The sequence below is a fragment of the Callospermophilus lateralis genome, chromosome 12 (genome assembly GCF_048772815.1).
Source record: "Callospermophilus lateralis isolate mCalLat2 chromosome 12, mCalLat2.hap1, whole genome shotgun sequence".
Lineage (NCBI taxonomy): Eukaryota > Metazoa > Chordata > Mammalia > Rodentia > Sciuridae > Callospermophilus > Callospermophilus lateralis.
This window is the reverse complement of record NC_135316.1, coordinates 30,399,895-30,420,603: the sequence shown is the minus strand read 5'-3', so window position 1 is coordinate 30,420,603 and position 20,709 is coordinate 30,399,895. Positions and strand designations below refer to the sequence as shown.

At 36.3% G+C, this 20,709-nt stretch overlaps 1 protein-coding gene across 2 annotated transcripts in view; it reads right to left on the bottom strand.

Moving 5' to 3' along the window:
* Positions 1 to 20,709, bottom strand: part of LOC143411875 (phospholipid-transporting ATPase IB) — a 606,876-nt gene that overhangs the window by 418,767 nt on the left and 167,400 nt on the right. For both annotated transcript variants that reach the window (XM_076872750.2, XM_076872751.2), the window contains exons 11-16: positions 18,637 to 18,802; positions 14,380 to 14,507; positions 13,428 to 13,505; positions 9,272 to 9,360; positions 8,050 to 8,094; positions 5,402 to 5,477 (exon numbers count right to left, since the gene is read on the bottom strand). In XM_076872750.2, coding sequence (XP_076728865.2) covers positions 5,402 to 5,477; positions 8,050 to 8,094; positions 9,272 to 9,360; positions 13,428 to 13,505; positions 14,380 to 14,507; positions 18,637 to 18,802 — 582 coding nt within the window. The remainder of the gene's footprint in view (positions 1 to 5,401; positions 5,478 to 8,049; positions 8,095 to 9,271; positions 9,361 to 13,427; positions 13,506 to 14,379; positions 14,508 to 18,636; positions 18,803 to 20,709) is intronic.

Sequence of the window (20,709 nt, the reverse complement as noted above, 5' to 3'; positions counted from 1 at the left end):
TGATCTTTTAACTACATAATTTCAACACCTATAGGGCAGTGCATCCTTCACTCATTAAAAAATCAATTTCTCTCATCCTCCTTGAGAAGAAAAAAACCTGTAAGTTAAATTGGGACTACACACATTTATAATCATAAGGAAAATGATATCTTAATAGAGTCTTTCCCATCTAAGAATACATAATGTATTCCTACTCATTAAAAGCATCTAAATCCTCTAAACACAGGACCCGGCATGTATCTTATTAAATTTTTGGTCTACTCAAAAAATACTTGAGTGACTACTTTATACAAAACATTGTTTTCAATAAAGTCAGAATGGGGGATGGATTTGAACAGGGCAACTGTACTAAGCACCAACAGACAAACCCAATAACAAATTTAATATCAGTTACTGAGCTGTGGTTGGTTGCAGGACGTCCTATAGCCAATTAACTAATTAAACTGCAACCAGCCAAGCTGCATCTATCTGGTTGATTAAGCTTAGCCAATTCACTTGTTTTTGATGACACACTTCTATTTTTGTATAAATGCTGTCAGATCACAGTGGTAGGTGGATTTCTCAGAACCTGCTCTGGTTCTGGGTGCTGCCTGACTCTGGAGGCACTCATTTGCTTTGTTGTGCCGCATTTCCTCTGCTTGAATAGACACTACTAAATTTCACTGGTATAAGGAATTTTCCTTTTAATATCCATTTAAGGCATTTTATCAGTTGCTTTTCATATTATGAATGGAATCTGACTTCCCTATATTTTTACAGTAGTTTATTATTGAGATGTAAATAAACACATTGATTTTAGTAAATTAATTTGATCTCCAATTGTAACTGAGCTCTTACTAGCTGAGTTTTAGTTCACTCTCCGGGATTTCAAGGCAAACAATTTTATCATCCACAAATCACACGATTTCCCTTTTCCTTCCAACACATTCACCTGCTCAGTTCCCCACTGTTGGCATGAGCTAGCACTTCAAGAATGATGTTCAAAGGCAGTGGTGGTAACAAGCTTCCATTAACTGAGGTTATTTTCATGCCCAGGTCTTCAAGTGCGACCCTTTTAATTTATAGGCCATTGGCTATACATCTGAGATAGATTTGTTTTTACATTTAAGCTGCTTCCTTGTTTTTCATGGAGGTTGGTTTTTTAAGTCATAAATGGATGATGACTGACACAAAAAAAATGTTTTTCATCTCTTCTCTGACCTTTTATTATAACTTAAGGGCAAGTTTGTGGAAGGAAATCACAACTATTCACATTGCTGCTTCTTATCAGCCTACATGAAAAGAAAATTCACATTAAATTATAGTTGAGGGAAGTCAGATAAATGAGATTAGATAATTTACAAATCCCTTAAGGCCAACACTGCAAAAATGATAAGAAATTTCTCCCAAAAGCACTTCAATTTGAGAAATAGACTTCAAGATTGTCTCCCAACATCTGAGACTCATCCAGCGCTGCATACAACCTTGTCCCACAAAGATAAAAAGGGGATCACTGACTTACTAGCAAATAAATAAGCCCTAATAGTGAAATACTTTCTGAGTTTTATCAAGATGAGTCTTGGGCTACAGGTGTAGCTCAGTGGTAGAGCACTTGCCTATCATACTTGACACCCCAGCACTACAGCATAATAATAATCCTAACAACAACAAATTGAGTTTCTACCTTGAGTGATGTGCCATGCAAAATTCATGAAGATTTTTACAAAACAAATAATCCTGAGACAAAATTAGTGTACCTTTACTTTTCTACCTAACCTAGTATTCTACAATGAATTAAAGAGACAAAATCAATCTGAAGTCTATAGAAAAAATGTCTGTAAAGTATTTCAGACAAGTACTCCATGTTTAAAAATAAAGATTTTTTCCTGTAACTTCCACAAAGAAAAATTTTTTTATAACTTTGAAGAATTAGTGGTTTATTACAAATATCCACGTATGCATGCATATATACGTACACTTATTTATTTATCTATCTAAAGTTAAGGGTTTCCATTGTGATAAAATACACCTGTGAATACCATTTTAAGTGTGCATTCACAATTCCATGTACCCACACCATGATCCATTTTTAACCATCCCCAACAATAACTCTGCAGCCATTAAATCTTAACTCTGTTCTCTCTTTCTCCCATCCCCTAGTAACCTCTCTCCTGTTCTCTGCCTCTGTGAATTTGTCTATCCTATATACCTCATAAATGAAACCATACCATATCTGTCCTTTGGTTAACAGTTTTTAATATGCACAAAATGCCAGGCGTTTAGAAATGAGTCTCTTCTATTTGATGAACTTACAAATAGCTCAAAATTTTACATTCTAAAATTGTTTGCATGCCCAATTGGATCTACAAATAATATATAGATACAAATGATTTTTTGTGTCAAAAGAAAGTTGGGTACTCTTCCTCTGCCCATTGTTGGGAGTGTCTCCCACAAACAGAAGGGACCAGTTAGCAAAGCACTTAAGGAATTACATGAGCTGTCTTTTGAAATTTCCCATAGGTTGATTCTCTAAGAGTCAAATCCCATCCCGGCCATCAGCCCACACAAAGCTTGAAACAGTCCTGAAGGACCCAGAGAGTCAGACATGATGACCCAGGAAAAATTAAAACTTCAAAGTAGATGCAAGTTCTCTCTTGTAAGAAAACAAAAGGATTTTCTTGGGCCAAATATTTTAGTTTTAATCAATGATCCTAAAACAACATAAAAGAAATGTGAGGTATCCATAGCAGAAAATTCTCAAATGCTTATTTTCTCTTCGCAACCATATTATGGCAAAATGAAGTGATCCATAGGTCCTGTATTAAAACTGCTGAAAAACGTCCATCGAGTGTACTGAATCCTATCCCATACCTTCCTAAGGACAAATATTGAGCTATGATCTTCATCAGGTGGATGGTAAACATCAAACAGCTTCAGGAATGTAGTACCACTGATGAAGACCTCGGAAGGTTTCAAAGATCCAAAAAAGCAGAATAATGCTAACACAGGCAAGTAAGTAGGCTTTTATTAGAAAATAGAAAATAAATTCCTAAATAAATGACCTCACGATTCTTTTACTGAATTATAAGCATACAGATTATTTAAAAACCCTTAATTGTCCCTGTGTTTCAATGCTCATGATAATGTCTTCCTATCAAGGACATGAGGGCTGCATCTACCCTCTCTCACTGACCTTTCCATTAGAATAAAAGGAAATTTGGCTCAGGAGTTCCTACAGTTCAGATCCCCAAAAGAACCTGTGTATTCCAGGTTTGGTCCTCAGGTTGGTGCTATTGGAAAGTGGTGGAAACTTTTAAGAGGTGGGACCTATTGGGGGAAGTTTTATCACTGTGAGTGTGCCCTTGAAGGGAATATTAGTATCTTAGCAGGTACCTCTTCCCCTCTCTCATTCCTGGTCATGAGTTGGACAGGCCTCCTCTGGCATAAGCTCTTGTCATGATTTGCAGCCCCAGGTCCAAAGCAACAGGGCCAATTGATCATGGACTGAAACCTTCAAAACTCTCCAAAATAAACCTCTATTCTTTTTAGCTTGATTTATCCTAGCTATTGTTTTAGTAACAGAAAGCTGACTAACACAGAAGGGTTAGAAGAAGAGAGGAAGGAAGTAACAATGGCCCTGGAGGAGAACTCAGTAAGTGGTGGTGGTTACAGGAGAGAATAGCAGAGACACTCTTTGTGCTAGGTCTGCATTCAAACATCCACAGGGGACAGGCACAGGACAAAGAGGTGAGGAATTGTCAGACCCCTTAGAAGCCCACCACACACTCACATGGGGCTATATTTAGAGACAACAACTGTGTGAGTCATAAATTAAATATAGAAGGATGTCAAGAATTAGAATCTCAGCAGCATGCAGAAGATCTCCTCTCCAGATGAGTTTCATGACAGCCTCTAAGTTTCATGACAGTCCACATTTGGTCAGTGAAAATAACACATGGAACAGATAGGTGAGCACTACATCCACACCTCAGCAGTTGTGGTAACCAAAAAAATCCACCAAAAAGGGAGAGACTCCTCCACCTACACGAAACAAACCACTTGCTCAGGAGTTGCATTGTACCTGTTCCGAAAAAGTGACGATGACTCTTAACATGTTATGTGTCTTTTTCACTGGTTAACAAGGATTGCTTGAGTATTTTATATTCATCTCTTCCCCTAGTACTCAGAGCAAGGTATTTAATGTAGAGGAGGCCTTCAAACCATCTGCTAAATCAATGGATAAATAAATGGTTCTCTCATTTAAGCTGACACTGGGATTTTGAGGTACTCAATTCCCTCTTGCCCTCTGCTACCTTTTTTATCTGTTGATCAACGCTGAGCAACAAACCCTGTGAAACCAGACCGGCAGCAAGTTTCCTAAGCTTCCACATCACCCTTCCATGGATTCCTTCCCAGTTCACCAAAATGCTTTGATCATCGAATACTTTTCTAAGTTCAAAAATTTTTTAAAGTATCCTTAAAAACAAAAATAAATTGATATGATCCTACAGTTAATCCTGGTTAGCTACAATAGCTGAAGGTAGTTGATATCTTAGTTAAGAACTGAACATGAACCCAGTATGGTGGCCGACACATGTAGTCCCAACTCCTAGGGATGCTGAGGCAAGAGGATCACTTAAGCCTTGGAGTTGGAGGCCAGCCTGGGAAACAGTAAGAACCCAGATCTTAGATAAAAAATAAATGAAAAATAACCAAACAGATTTAGGTTCTAAAGCTCACTTCTATGTTTATCTGCTGGGTGACTCTTGGCTAACTCTTCCCATGTGACTTCCTTGCCCCCCTCAGGGTGGACTCAAATGCTAAAGGAAATACATCATCAAGTGTCTGGCATAGAGTAGAATGTTATGAATACTATCTGTTATAATTTCTTACCTTTGTTTCCTAAAGTATCCTAGAAAATATATAATTACTTTCTAAGACAGTGGCCCCTTAGATTCATAGCTGTGACTGCAGCTCTCTCTTGCAGCAACAGAAATCTGAACTATTATAGAATCCTGTGGTGAGACTCCATCCTCGTGTGATTGCTTCAACACATACTTAAATTCAGCTTTACACTAATTTCTTAAAATATTTTTTTTAGTTGTAGATGGACACAATCATTATTTTATTTATTTATTTATTTTTATGTGGTGCTGAGGATCGAACCCAGTGCCTCACACATATTAGGCAAGGGCTCTACCACTGAGCCACAACCCCAGCCCCAGCTTTACACTAACTTATGCAGCGTTCACCACAAAGTATTTGTTTAAGATCACATTCTCCAAGTCTTAACACAGTAAAATTGAGACTGCATCTATTTCCAGGCTCCAAAGTAGCAACTTTCAAGACACTGCATATATGAAATATAAATAACAGTGAAGCATAACTATTTGATGTCTTATAAGTAAACTGGCAGACTCACATGGTTATCCTCAATATTCTTCAACAGCCTGGGATCATTAAAGTCACATGAATCACTAGGTGCTGAGGATATCCGACTGTAAGAGAGAACCAAAAGATACCCATTCAATTAAAAACTTCCTGTTAAGATACCTCAAACCTAGTAAGGATCTGGCTTCTAGAAAAATCACACCTAAAATGCTCATAGATTTATACTCAACTTTTTAAAGATTTAGAATGCTGTGTACTATTTCAAACCTCAAGATGGTAAATCCTTAATGTTACCACAAATCAAAATATTTTATAAGTTATGATAAGTAACATATTTAGAAAAAAAGAAACGGAAGCCACAGATCAATACTATGATTGTCATTTCAGTTGATCTCTGAATAACTTCTACCAGGGAAAACACCCCAGAGTGCCTGCTCAAAGTAGACAAAACAAGAGGAATTACTGTATTGTATGCATTTACAGCCAAAGCTCATGTGTAGGAGAGAGAAAAAGGGCACATAATAACTAGACAGGAAACTTGAATGATGGCTGTGTGTGATCATACTGTGTGTGAAGTCCATGTCAGGGGTTCAGTAGGTTCATTCATCTCCATTCCATCCTGAAACCTTTTCTTTGAGTCAATAACAATGAAAAAAGAGACTACAACATTGTTGATATCCATCTTAACTACAAATAGATATCAGACTTTAATACAGCAAACAGTAGCCAACGGTTTGCAAAGGAGATCATCTTAAATGCAAGTTGACCCCCAGGAAAACCCCATAAAGGGTGAGAAAACGGCAGCATGAAGTTCCTGAAAGGTAGAGGGAGGGCAGAAGACAGGATGGCTTCTAAATCTGCTTGAGGAACTCAGCGTACTAGAGCCTTCCTTCCTTCAATGTAGCCAGACAACGCAACCAGAAAGAAATGAAAAGTTCACACTTTAAAGAATCCCTGAACCTGGAATACTATTCATTTCTAAAAAGAATTAATGCTATCAAGCCATGAAAGACACAAAGGCATCTTAAATGCACAGTATTAAGTTGATCTAAACAGGCTGAGTAGTGTACGGTTCCAACTTTAACATTCTGGCAAAGGTGAATATTGAGAAAATAAAAAAGATCAGAGGTTGTGGGGGATGAGGGTTGAAGGACTGAATAGGCAGAGAACAGAGAATTCTTAGAGCAATGAAAATACTCTATATGATACTATAATGATGAATACATGTCATAATTTATTTGTCCAAACCCACAGCATCAAGAGTAAACCCTAATGTGAAGTAGAAACTCTGGGTGATTATAAGGTGCTAACATAGGCTCACCAATGGCAATAATGTACCACTGTGATGGGAGGGCTTTTGATAACAGGGGAGGTCAGGAATCATGGGAAATCTCTGTGCCTTCTTAATTTTATTCTGAAATTAAAACTCCCCTTAAAAGAGGTCTTAAAATAGTGAAAATGGACAATTTTATATTCTGTATAATTAGAATGAAATATATATGAGCACACATCCAATGATCACCAGGCTTTTAATATATATATATATATATATATATATATATATAGTTTTTAGTTGTAGATGAACACACAGTATCTTTATTTATTTTTATGTGGTGCTGAGGATCGAACCCAGTGCCTCACACATGTGAGGCAAGTGCTTTACCACTGAGCTACAGCCCCAGCCCGATCACCAGGCTTTTGAAGAAAGCAAAACAAAATTAAGAAATCAAAAAGTGGTGGGGGTTGGACATAGAACAGAGCAGAGGAAATGGACACTGCGAGGCCAAGGACAAAAGAGTGCTCTTGAAAACTGAAAGTGAGAGCCCATGAAGAGTATTATGAAGGATAGAAGGCAAAAAGAATCAGAAAATAAAACAACGACAAAAAGGAAAATGGGAGGACGAGATGATACAATTGAAAATCAACCCAGAGGTTGAATATCTGCCTAACAAGAAACCCAAGGGAACAGAAAGATCAAGGGGAAAGAAAATTATCAAAGAAACACAATGCAAGGACACTTACCAAAAATTAATAAAAGAAAATATAGAGACAGAAATGTTCACTAGTCACCCATTAAATGTTCAACATAATAAGAAAAACCAGCCTAGTCCTGGTTGATATACAGACCCTTTCCGTATATGCTAAGGATATACAGAAATTGCTAAGTGCTTCCAAAGGCTAGGAAAAAGAGACCAGAGAGCAAGTGACAGATCACACACAGAGCAGCAGATGCTAAAACTTCTTCCATGCTAGCAAGTCCAACAATGTCTAAAAAGTTTAAAAATTTGTATGAACACATTAGTTTGAATATAGGGATATTTTTTAAAAGCCAAAAAGTTGAAGCTGTCTACTTCCAGGAAATGGGAAGTACTGGGTCAAGGGCAGGATATTTTTGTTAAAAGGTCTGAAAATATGGACTTTCAAAGTGGTATTTGTGTTTAAATCTTAATCTAGTTCTCTGTTGAATATATATTCAAAAGAGATGAATATATATATATTTTTTTTCAAAAGTTATATATAACTTTTATTTTTGAAATAACATATATATATATATATATATATATATATATATATATATATATATAACTTATTTACATATAAGATGTTTAGATAATAAATGCTAATATCAAAGTATTCTAAAGTCTTTTCCAGCATCAAGAAGTGTTGGAATCTACTTACCAGAAATCATCTGAGGATGCTTCTCTTGTCAATTCTGGGAAATGACTGCCAGAGAGAGGGAAAATAGAGCAGTCACAACACTGTGATCAAAAGACAGGCATTCAGATCAAAACATGAGCAAGAAATTTATAATTATTAGACTATATATATAAATTTACAGAGTCCCTTGAATTTCTTACTGTTGTAGTCAAAATTAATCAGTATAGTTTTATAAGAGATTTTATAGATTATTGATAAGACATAGGTTATAGATAAGCCATAAACTATAGACTAATAAATACAGACTAATAAGATAAAACAATAAAGACAAGAGTTAATGTTAAGATAATTAAACATGTTTCACTTTTAAGAAATAACAATACAGAAACATAAGTATATAGTCTCATATAGTACACAGACATAAGACTTAAAGATGTTAATGATAAGATATAGACAATAAAATTGATAATTGGGGGGGCATAGGTTAACAATAGTCATAAATAAATGTTAAGATAATATAGGTTAAGTTACAAGATAGAAATAGTTAAGAAATAGTCATATTAAGTTGAAATTGCTATAGGCCAACATAAGCAAGCATAGCTAAAGTGACTCCATTACTATTCCTGTAAGCAAGGGCCATTTCTGGGAAATCAGCACATAAGTTGTGTTCCCCCAAAGAATTGTGCTTTGTGTACTTTGTACCCTGCAAATGTACTGAAACCTAAAGTGTACTCCCACCTTGGGGGGTCTTTAGTTCTGCTTAGGGGCTCTTAAGTTCCGTTTGTACCCTAAATGTGTTAAAACCCAACTGCTAACTGCTGTTTTAGCTTCTGTGATTGGCTTGCTTGCATGATGCTAAGGAAAGTCCCTGAGTTGTGGTTTTCATCCTTAAATCCTCAGGACACAGACCAGGAAATTGCTGTTCTCTTACCTAAGAGAGTCAGTCTCTGTGGAAGGCAGTCCCTGGCCATGTAGGCCCTGGCCAGGTAATAAAGCTCTCTAATTTGTTTCAATTCAGACTCTGTGTGTTTTCTGAGCGATTTCCCAAAACATTACTAAGCAAATACTTACAGAAATAAATCATATTTTAAATTTTAAAAGTTCCATTTGGGATCCATCAAGTTTTAGATACATTTAACAATAACTACAAATCTAAATTCCTTATATATCAGAAAGTCAAGATACTTGATGAGGTAAATTTATTTTGTTGGAAGAATACCAGTAAAATTTCAAACACACTTACCCATAGGTTACTCCAGCAATGCTACACTTCTTGAAGTTCATGATATTACATGTAAGAGTTCCAGTTTTATCAGAGAAAAGATATTTAACCTAAATCAAAGAATAAAAGAAATGTACATCAGGAAAGTAATGAGAAGCAAAGACCAATAAATGAAATCTTCTCTTCTATACTTTCCAAATCTGTATTAAACTTTTTTATTGGTTCTTTTTAGTTATACATGACAGTAGAACTCATTTGACATACTTACCTACACGGTGTATCAAATTTAAATGAGTAGATTTCCTTAAAGTAAGTAAATTAATAACAAAAAATAGCTTTAATGCTTAGACCAATTGCAAACCTTTTCTGTTACTAATTCTATAGTCAAATTGCACAGAAATGTGCAAAGGAAGCTTCAATAATAGCTCTGGCACTACAAAGACAAATCTTAAGTCCTGCCACACAGTGTCTCAATGATGCATTTCACTCTTGGAAGATAATGCCACACCTAAATACAATATGCAGATCTTAAGAGTCCACCCTACAATTGGATTAAGAAGGCATAAGACAAATCTGCAGTTTCTCAATCACTATCACAATTCAGATGCAGATGAAGAAGACAGCATGCATCTTAGATTATATCACCTTCCAGGATGGAACTTTTACAGACTCAAAAACATGATGTTCTCAAAACACAAAGGCGAAAAGGGAAATCACTAAGTAAGTCAACAAGACCTATGAGATGCAGCCATGTTCACAAGATTAACTTAATGTGAAAGAGATAATTAAAAATGCAAATGTAGTAGGCTGGTTAGGCTATTTCAGGCTAGTGATGGGAAAGACAGGAAGAGCTCTTGGCTATGAGACATGAGAGTTTAGGGTAGGTTTGGGGTGCTACCTAGTCATGTGGACTATGGAGAAGTCACCTTAACCTCCTTAGCCCAGTTTCCAAACCTATGAAATAAAGGGTCTGTCCAGGAGATAGAAACATCCTTCTACATGTCATTCTGGGAATTATGTTATAAATTGGTGAGGATGGGTGACAAACATGATGGCCCCAGAGGAACTGATCTCTCAGGCTTTCTATAGAGGGGTCAAGAGTGTTGCTGGATGCTAGATAACTCCCAGAAATTCAAACACCTAGTCCAGATACTTTTTCTTTATGACAAAACAAACAAGTAAACTGAGAATTATTTCTTAAAGCAACCAAAGGTCATTCAAGTATAGAAAAATTATTTAATCTCCCTAAAATAGTCAAATGTTATGTTCAAATATAAAATTACTACACTAAGGGCAATTTATGCTTTATCCATGAGTAAGTTCTTTAACATTTATTAATTATTTTAATGGTAGAAATTTATGAGGTTCAATGTGTAATTTGATACATGTACACAAAGTACAAGGAGATCAAATCAGAGTAGCTGGCATTTCTGTCTCCTTAAACATTATCAAATTTTTTATTAATACATAGCTGTACATACTTAGGGATGTAGAGTGTGATACTTCAATATATGTATACAATGTGTATTGACCAAATGCAGGTAATTAATATTTCATTAGATTATATAAATAGTAAGTTTCAAATAAGCTTTATATACATCAAGTCTGGAGGTATAGAAGTAGAATAGGATCTGCCTTCTGCCTTTTTTAAAAAGAATTAAGCAATATCAAAATATTAAAAAATGAAAATTTCCTAATAAGAAATCATCAAGACTTGCTATCACTCACCCTATCGAGTCTTAATTGATACTAAAGGTTCCAACTCAGAAACTCTTCCCTGTGCAAACTTTCCCCCCAACACCCTAAGTGTCTTGAGTCCTTTAAAACCTCCCATTTCTCAGAGCTTCTTTATGGAACCCAAAAATAATTATAGTCTGAGCACTGTGTTAAACTGAAAAAGGCAACTAAAGACCATACAGTCATCCCTTGGTATCCTCAGAAGATTGGTTTCAAGAACCCTACAGATACCAAAATTCAGGGATGTCCCTTATAAAAAATGGTGCAATGCTGCATAAAACCTATCCACACACTCCAGTATGCTTCCTTTCTGTATCATCTCTAGATGACTTTCTTAATATAGTTTAGATGCTATTATAAATCATTGTTACACTGTATGTTTAGGGAATAATGACAAGAAAAAACAGTCTTTACATGTTAGATACAGACACAGCCATCATAGACTCAACTACATTTCAGTCTGAGGGTGGATCCATCCCTGGATACAGAACCTGTGGATGTGAGGGCCCACTGTACAGGGCAATTGTCTGTTCTCAAATGGCCTCAAAAGTCTCCATAAAGAAACAGATACCACACGACTAATCACATCTCTTATATTACTATATCTATTTTGGGAAAGACTGTTATGAGAACATAGAAGACAGACTCTTGCCTAGCAAACTGGAGAAGCGTTCAAAAAGAAGACAAAAGTAGTCTGATATAGAGATTCTTATCAAAGTATGATTTTACTAATGACAAACCCAGTGGAGAAAGAAAGAATGTAAGATTAAAAAAAGAAAGAAAATGAGGGCTGGGTTTGTTCCTCAGTGGTAGAGCACTTGCCTAGCATGTGTGAGGCACTGGGTTCAATTCTCGGCACCATATATAAATAAATAGACTAAAGGTCCATCAACAAAAACAAAAAACGATGTATATCAAAATTTTTGTTTGTTTGTTTGTTTATTGGTAAGTTTAATTCATTTATAGCTATTTATTTATTATGTATTTATTTTATTTTTGCATTACAATTCTTAATACACCTTCATACCACAATTTATCATATCTCTGATTGTATATAAGGTATCAAATTTTTTTAAAAAGTAAAAATTCAAGATTCAGAGTCAATTGCAGTGGCACAATTACACTTGTAATTCCAAGGACTTGAGAAGCTGAGGCAGGAAGATCGTAAGTTCGAGGCAACTTTACGAGACCCTGTCTCAAAATGAAAAGGGATAGAGATATATCTAAGTGGTTAAGCATCCCTGGGTTCAATCTCCTATACCAAAAAAAGAAAGAAAAAAAAAAAAGTACCCAGAGACCCATTCTGGGTACTATCCCTCACCTGTGTGAGTGGAACACAGGTAGGCAGAGGGAAGCCAGAGACGCTGGCTTGCTGGGGAGGATTTGTGCTCTGTGCCAGGGATGTTCTCTTAAATCACAACCCACCCTGTTATACTAAGAATTTAAAAGCATGGATGTGAATATGAACAGTTCAAGAAAAGGTAGAAATATCTGCTATGATCTCTAAGTAGATTTTAAATATATTATCAGAGAAACACCTTCAATTTTTGTCTATAAAGTTCTACTCTATCACAAGATTTTGCCCACAAATTAAAGCCTTGACTTTCTGGAAACAAACAAAACTATAAAAACCATTGCAGAATGGGAAAGAACGCCTACCTCCAACCAAGGCTTCAAGACTTTCTAGCCTTCTCATGACTGAGACATCTCACCTGCATCTTCCCAGTTGGACACAAAGTATGTGGGAGACAATCTACACTGAGCAGGGAAGCATAAGGCCATTCACTAAACCAGGGATCCTGGAGTAAGATGTTCATTTTCTCATCGATAGAATGACAGCCCCCACCTCATGGGGTGGTTGGGAAGTTTACAATGTATAAAGCGAAATCACAATCTTTAATTGCAGTGCATTCAAATTTCAACTGCTGTGATTTCAATGTAAGCAACAGACATAAGTCAAAATACAACTCAGTAGAGGAAAGAAGAGTTCTAGGTGAAGGCAAGAAAGACACTGATTCTCTGGAATATTCCAAACAAAATGTAAACATGTGAGGAACACATAACCTTCAAATAGCTCCCACACATTTCATGGGGTTTCCCAGTATCTGATTATATGATCCTTGTTTTCCCTGTCATTGGCTCCTAACAAACACTTTAAAAAATGTTCAAACTTTTATTCTTATATATTTTTTGTACCATGTTTTTGTACTATTCTATTTGCAGGTAACTTCTATGTGACAAAAGATAGGAAAAACAAGTCAAAGGCAAGGGAAATTTGTATTTGTTAATACTTTCAGATACCATAGAACTCTTCAGACGTCCTAGCCACAGTCACAGGTAACTGTTCTTACAAAACCTCTCCATAGTTGTTCTGCTAACACTTGTCTCCTCTCCTGCTCATTCCACCACTACCACCCAAAGTTCTCAAAGAGGTTCTCACCTGCCCAAGCTCTTCATTAAGGTTTGAGGTCCTGGCCATTGCAGGAGTGTCATTTCCTACATAATACATATCTATGTCCTGAGAAAGAGAGAGAAAGCACACTTTGGAAAATATGTACCATCGATTCTTTATTCAGATTAACATAGAAGCTACCAACAGATACCTTAAAACCCTTCTGTTTTAATATAAATATGATTTTTAATTTTGAGGTGAAAACAGTGACTGTTAAGATACAGAAACCTCAGAATTTAAGGAGGAAAATATGGTCTTTTATATACAGAAAGTTTAGTTTTTTCATGACCTAGACCAACTCTTCATGATTCTGAGTTTGATTAGTCCCTCATTCACAGGAATCCTGTGAAGACCAAATAAAAATACACATAAATGTGACTAATCTGCAAATATTGGCTGCTGAAGTCCTGTGCTTAAGGGCCATGAAAATCCTGTAAAAAAAAAAAAAAATCCCTACTCTAGAGCTGGGGATGTCACTCAGTGATAGAGCAATGCTTAGCATTCACAAGGTCCTGGGTCTGTTCCCAGCACATACACATGTACAACTCTATCCCTCCAATCAAGTTCAAGTTTACTTTCACAATGAATTTTGGTGAATAATGAACACTACAGTAAACACACGTAAGAGTGTATTTCCTTAGCACTAAAAGCATCCACACCAGTTGCAGCCAGATACCAAGCACCCACTGAGCATCCTGCCTCCAGTATCTCACTTAGTCTTTACAACAACCCCGTGAATGGGTAGGCACCCTGTCCTCCCTATTTCTCAGGGGAACCCTTACCAGCTATCTATTTGGATGGCTTAACCGTCAGACCTAGTCATAAATGGACTCCATTTTTCCTTTTCTAGGAGCTCAATCAAGTGACAAAGGCTCAAGAGAGTATTAGAAAGCAGTAGCTGGCATTTCTCCAATAGCCCAAACTCCACCTTAATACTCACCCAGTTTATAAAAAGGGCTTGTGTGTATTTTACAACTTCAAGAGTCACCAGCAGACTGATGGGAATAAGATTGTTGTACAAGATGATGAACGTCAATAGGTTGTATCCAAAATTATCCGAGCTTGAGTCTGTGGAAGAAAACCAGGGAATTTGTATAGCTTTAATTATAGTCTCTATTCAGTTTCTTTTCATTTTTGTTATTTTGAATTTTTTCTAAAAGATGTTGACAAAAAAGTTGCTTATTGGTTTATTTAGATCCAAGTTAAAAGTGCTTGCTGTTGTGCATCTTCTATTGCAGGAATTGTGAGTACAGAGACAAGTCAGACACAATTTCTGTCACTATGAGCTGGTTTCTCCTAGGAGGTGGGGTGGGGATAGATGGAGCAGAGACAGCATGCCCCTCCACGTGACCACACAGCAGGACACAGCTGTTAAAGAGGAGGTTGTGGAGCACCACAGGAATGGACAAGCAGGTTTTTAATGGAAAGGCAGAAGGTGATGACTAGTGATTAGGAATTTGTAACAACTCTAAACCACAGTTGCTGAGCTTTGTACCAAGAAATTAAATCAAATGGTGGTTTGATTAAGATTTTGGAGTTCTGGATGGTGGTTGTGATGGAAAGAAGTGCTAGGAAAGAATAAAATGAGTAGTCACCAGCTGGCCAGCAGACTCACCCTCCCACCACCCTCACTACCACTTAGCCAGTTGACAGCCTTTCTTCCTCAAATGTAGAATTTGGACTCACCAAATAGGATCTCTAAGTCCCAACACACAGATGCCCCCAAAGTATAGCATTTGCTTAGAAATGAATATCTGTCTGCCAGTAAGATTACATGTTAATAAATCATTTCTTAAAGTTTTAAAAATTTCCTAAAATTTATTTTGTTTTAATTTTTTAAAGAAATTGAAATTTTCTGATTTTCAACACTAGCTCAAAATGTTTAATATTATTATACATAGTGTTCAAAAGTAGAGTGTATTCAGGGAAAAAGCCAAACTCAAAGCTCCAGAAACCATAAAACTTCTGGTCCAAAGTCATGAAATGGAAGAGCTCCATAAAAAATACAATCCCCACCTGTATGTAAAAAAGTTGAACCAAAAAAAAAATCATCAAAAGGAGATAAGAAAGGGCAGAGTCAATTAGGAACTGAAGTCAAAGTTCCAACAGTGACCATGAAAATTTTAAGTCTGCTGGCTTTTGTCAGGGTTACTCAGACGCTATCATAAGAACAAGACAGAAAGTGTTATGAATATGACAAAAAGAACATTGTTCCACTGTAAATTATGCAGCTACTGCTGGAGTTTGACATTACTCAAGCAATGTAAATGGCATTCAATCCCCACAAAGCCTGTATACCAAGATGGTGTTAATGCTATACAGGTACCCAGACTGTGACATTTGCGGAATTAATATGCACACATAGTATCAGTCTCCACATTTGAGGCTAGTTTGGTCCAAACCCAAGGTTTAGGCACCAATACCAAGGGATTGTGATCCAACTACAACTGAAATTCCGGTCACATGTCCCACATTTGTAAAGTGGCAACAAATGTTCTCCCAGAAAGTTAAAAGTGTATGTCTATGAGTTTTATTTGTGAATAATTAGAAAAGTTTTAAAATTGTTTTAATCAGTTAAAAACTAAATATATGAAAGATAGGAATAATAATAAACCCTCAAAAAACTACTTCTCCACTCCACCCCCAGAGTTATAGATTCATGTTGTTTAAATTCTGTTCCATTGGGTGGTAGGGATAGACCAGGATGACTACCAGCGCCCATCTTCCCTACTCGGAGCTCCATACTGCAGAAATTCTATCCCAGGGCAGAGCAGGCTGCTACCCCAAGTAGAGTTGGCTATCAGAACAGGAACACACTCAAGGATCTGATGTTATTTGAATGGAGTATTAAAAAGGCCATGCCCAGGGCACTATCAAAAACAACAGAGATCTCAGTGACAAATCAAGGAAAGCAAATATCTCCACAAACAAAACAGGAAACGAGCTAGAAACTTAGCATTGATATTCATGAAAAAATATAGCCAAAGAAGCCTTCCTAAGAGTACATTTCTCCTTGATAAGGTAAAAAGTCACATCCATGTGCAAGGCTGTATCTATTCATGTGAAACCAAAAAGGGCACTCATGAGTCCCTAAATGAAAGTAGGATGCACTTTAATCTCCCCAAATGTCAGAGATATACCTTAAACCAACCACAGACCAAACAACAAAGGATAGACTCCTTCCTGGCTTAAAGACCAGTCATTGGCTGACCAGCAAGCCCTAATGACCCAAGAGAATCCAGACTTTAAAATAAGGTAAGGAACTGCCTAATGTGAATGGGTTTCCTTTCTGAGGAAACAAAAATATTCTAAGATTAGGTAGTAGTGAGAGTTGCACAAATCTGTGAATGTATTAGAATCCAATGTATATTTTAAAATAATTTTAAAATTAAAATCAAAGAAATGAAATAGAGCAGTAATTCCAGTGACTACTACTATAAGAGAAAAAAAGACTTTGCAGAATTAGTTCAGAAAAGTCACTAAAAACTAAACTAAATCCAGCAACAACAGGCCCCGGAAAGACAGGAAATCAGAACCCAGAGTTTCTACAATATTTTATCTAAAATACCCAGTTTTCAAAAACAAAAAAAAATTATAAAACTTGTAAATAAAGAAGAAAAAAAAGAGCAATAGAAACTAAGGAGACTTCAAATAATGGACCAAGCAAAGATATATTCAAATAACTAAAGGAAGCTGAAGAATTAAAGAAAAGCATGATTACAACAACTTCTCAAATGAAGAATATTAACAAAGGGAAGTTATTTCTAAAAAAAAAAAAAAACCAAATGGATATTCTGGAATGAAAAAAATACAATAAATGAAATGAAAAAATCACTAGCGGAACTCAACAGTAGACTTGAGTTGGCTGAGGAAATAATAAGTAAATGTGAGGAGAAGTTAACACAGATTATCTAATTTGAGAAACAAAAGAAAAAGAAAAATCAACAGAGCCTCAGAGACCTATAAGACACACCAAAGATACCAACATACACATAATGGCAGGAGCAATAAAGAGGACTGAGAATGTGACAGAGCAATATTGAATAATACCTGAAAACTTCCCAAATTTAAAGAAAAAAAGTTAATCTGCACATCTAAAAAGCTCAACAAAGTTCAAATAACAGAATAAACACATAACTATTGAAAACAGAAGACAGAATCTTAAAAGCAACAAAAGAGACTCACATCATACACACACACACACACACACACACATACACACACACACAAATACAGTTAACAACAGACTTTTAATCAATTCAATGGAAGCTAGAAGAAAGTGAGATGTCACATTCAAAGTACTGAAAGGAAAAAAAATGTCAATCGGAATTCTATAAGAATTCTATATCCAGCAAAACTATCCTTCAAGAAATAAAGAAAGTAAGGCATTCTAAAATTAAAACTGGAGTAATTTGTTGCCAATCCACTTTCAAGGAACTATTTAATGAAGTTCTCTAGGATGAAAAACAAAACAAATGACAGAAATTAAATCCATATAAAGAAACAATGAATGACAGTGAAGAAAACTATAAAGGTATTTCTAAAAGATTATAATTACATACACTTATGATTTCTTCTGGATTTAAAAAAATGATAAAATTTCATTATAGAACTGCAATGTTGGTGTTATATGCAGATATAATACATATGAAAGTATAAAAGTTCATGAAGAAATGATAACCTGTCAATAACTAATACACAAGAAAAAGAGTATCAGAAATGGTAAGCAAGTAAGTTAATATAAAACATCTCCATAAAATTATTTTTTATTTTTCCTTTTAGCTTCTTTAAGAGACATAAGGTAATATAAAGCAATAATTATAACATTGTATTGTTGGATTGGTAACATACACCTGTAATAATAATAGCACAAGAAGGGGAAGAAATGAAGGTGTACTAGGAGTGACATTTCTTTATTTACTTAAATTAAGTTGGTACTAATAAAAAATGGATTACAATAAATCAAGATATACATTGTAATCCCGAGAGCAACTACAAAGAAAATAAATTTTTAAATTGTTTAAAAATAATCATTTGAGTATAAACAAACCCCAAATGTGCCCATCTTTGCTGCATTATACAAGCCAGAGGAAACAGAAGGATGGCACAGCCAACAAACATTGATTGACCATGTCTGGAAGGGCTTTACAAAGGTGCTTTTGTCCTATTTCAATGAGCAACCCACCCCAACACTTACCCATCTTTTTGATGTACCAATTACTTGCACCATGAGACCCGTTCCAGTACAGGGCCCCCACTGAGCTCACCAAGGCCATGACTAAGAGGATGCCAAACAACACCAGGATCTGCACATTGGTTACTTTCTCAACATTTGATCTTTTGAGAGGTGCTTTGGTGGAATTCTGTAAAACAGCATTAAAGTCAATAAGAGTCACACAACAGACTTGGGGGCATACTTGGGAGAAAACAAAGTAAAACAACCAAATTCAACACCTGAAAAATAAAAGACAATTTCTTTTCCAAATGAATTTCCAATTACCAATGAAATTTGAAAACATATCATGCTCTTGAATTTACAGCTAGTTAACTCCACGATTCATTCCACACTCACAATGACTACATCTTAGCATGAAATTAGCCACTTCCATTATCATGGAACACAAGAGACTCTAAATAATTTAAGTCCAGTTTAGAAGAAATCAGAATACTGCAAATTCAAGAGAAACTTAGAGAGTCTATACCATAAAAAAATCTAGAGAAAACCTTCAAAATAATAACACAGCTCCACAATAAATATACAGAAAGACATTTTTAAAGGATACATTTTTCCCTCCATTAGATAAAAATGTGAGGAAAGAAGATATACGCAAAGACATTTACATCAATAATGCAAAATAAAACATTCATAGGTATAAAAATAAATAGATAGATAGTGTCACCTGGAGAACTGTGAACAAGAAATGAGAACGAAAAGTTAGGAAGGGCCTTGTGGACAGGAGAAACCCGAATAATAAGCAGAACATAGACAGGAAGGTAAAACATTCTTGATGAGGCTAGAGCCCATGCCAGTGTTGGGAGGTGAGCATGGGAAGAGAGATTAAAGCTAGAGTCGAGGATCATGGCATTTCAGGTAGAAATTTTAAGACTAAATCCCCTCTGCAGTGGGAAAGTCAATAAAACATCCTGAGCAAGATAGTTACACACCTGCAGTCATTTTATTTGATGATTTCTGAAAGTAGTTGTTGTGGGGAAACTAATGCCCTCATCCTAATCCCTAGACATGTATATGTTATATTACGTAGCAAAAGGGACTTTTTTTGGGGGGGTGGAGGGTACTAGGGATTTAACTCAGGGGTACTCAACCACTGAGCCACGTCCTCAGCCCTGTTTTGTATTTCATTTAAAGACAGGGTCTCACTGAGTTGCTTAGCCTCTAGCTTTTGCTTAGGCTATTTTTGAACTGGAGATCCTCCTGCCTCAGACTTCCAAGCCACTGGAATTGTAGGCACGTGCCTCTGTGATGGCTGCAAAAGGGCCTTTGCCCATATGATTAAAGTCTTTGAGAGAGGGAGTGTGTCCTGAGTTAATTAAATGGGCTCAATCTATAATCACAAGGGTCCTCAGAAGGCAGAGCCTTTCCTGATCATGATCAGAGGGAGAGGTGACAACAGATGGTCAGAGAGCTACAATATTGCTGCCTTAGAAGATGGAGGGAAGGAATCACAAGCCAAAGAAAACAGGCACCTCCAAAGGCTGAAAGGTAAGGGGCAGACACCCACCAGGTCCTGCAGAGAAGAGCAGCCCATATCTTAAGCTCTAGTCCAGTAAGACCTATATCCAACTTCTCACCTACAGAACTGAAACATGGCAACTTTGGGGGGTTATAAGCCACTAAATTTGTGGGAATTTGTTAAGTCGCAATAGGAAAAAAAAATACAGTAATACAAATGGCTGAGGAAACACGGAGGAAAGCAAATCTAGGTGGGAATTAATTATGATAATCCATTCCTGGAGGTGAGGCAATTCCTGCATTAAATCAGAAGGCGCGAACTGGATGGTGTGAGGTGGGTGCTGGAGCTTCAGTCTGCAAGTCTCCTTCTGTGAGTTTCAGCCCTGGCTTTCCACAAGCCAAACTGATTTGCAAAGACTGGGTGACAGAGAAGCTTATAAGGCATTAACTAAAGCAGAAATGCATCAAACTTAAGTAAGCACTGTCTTCTATATCCTCAATTTCTCTGATCATTGAAAGAGAGCTAGGATGGAAATGTCTTCGGAAAGAATATAAGTGAAGTTGCAAAGTAAAACCAAA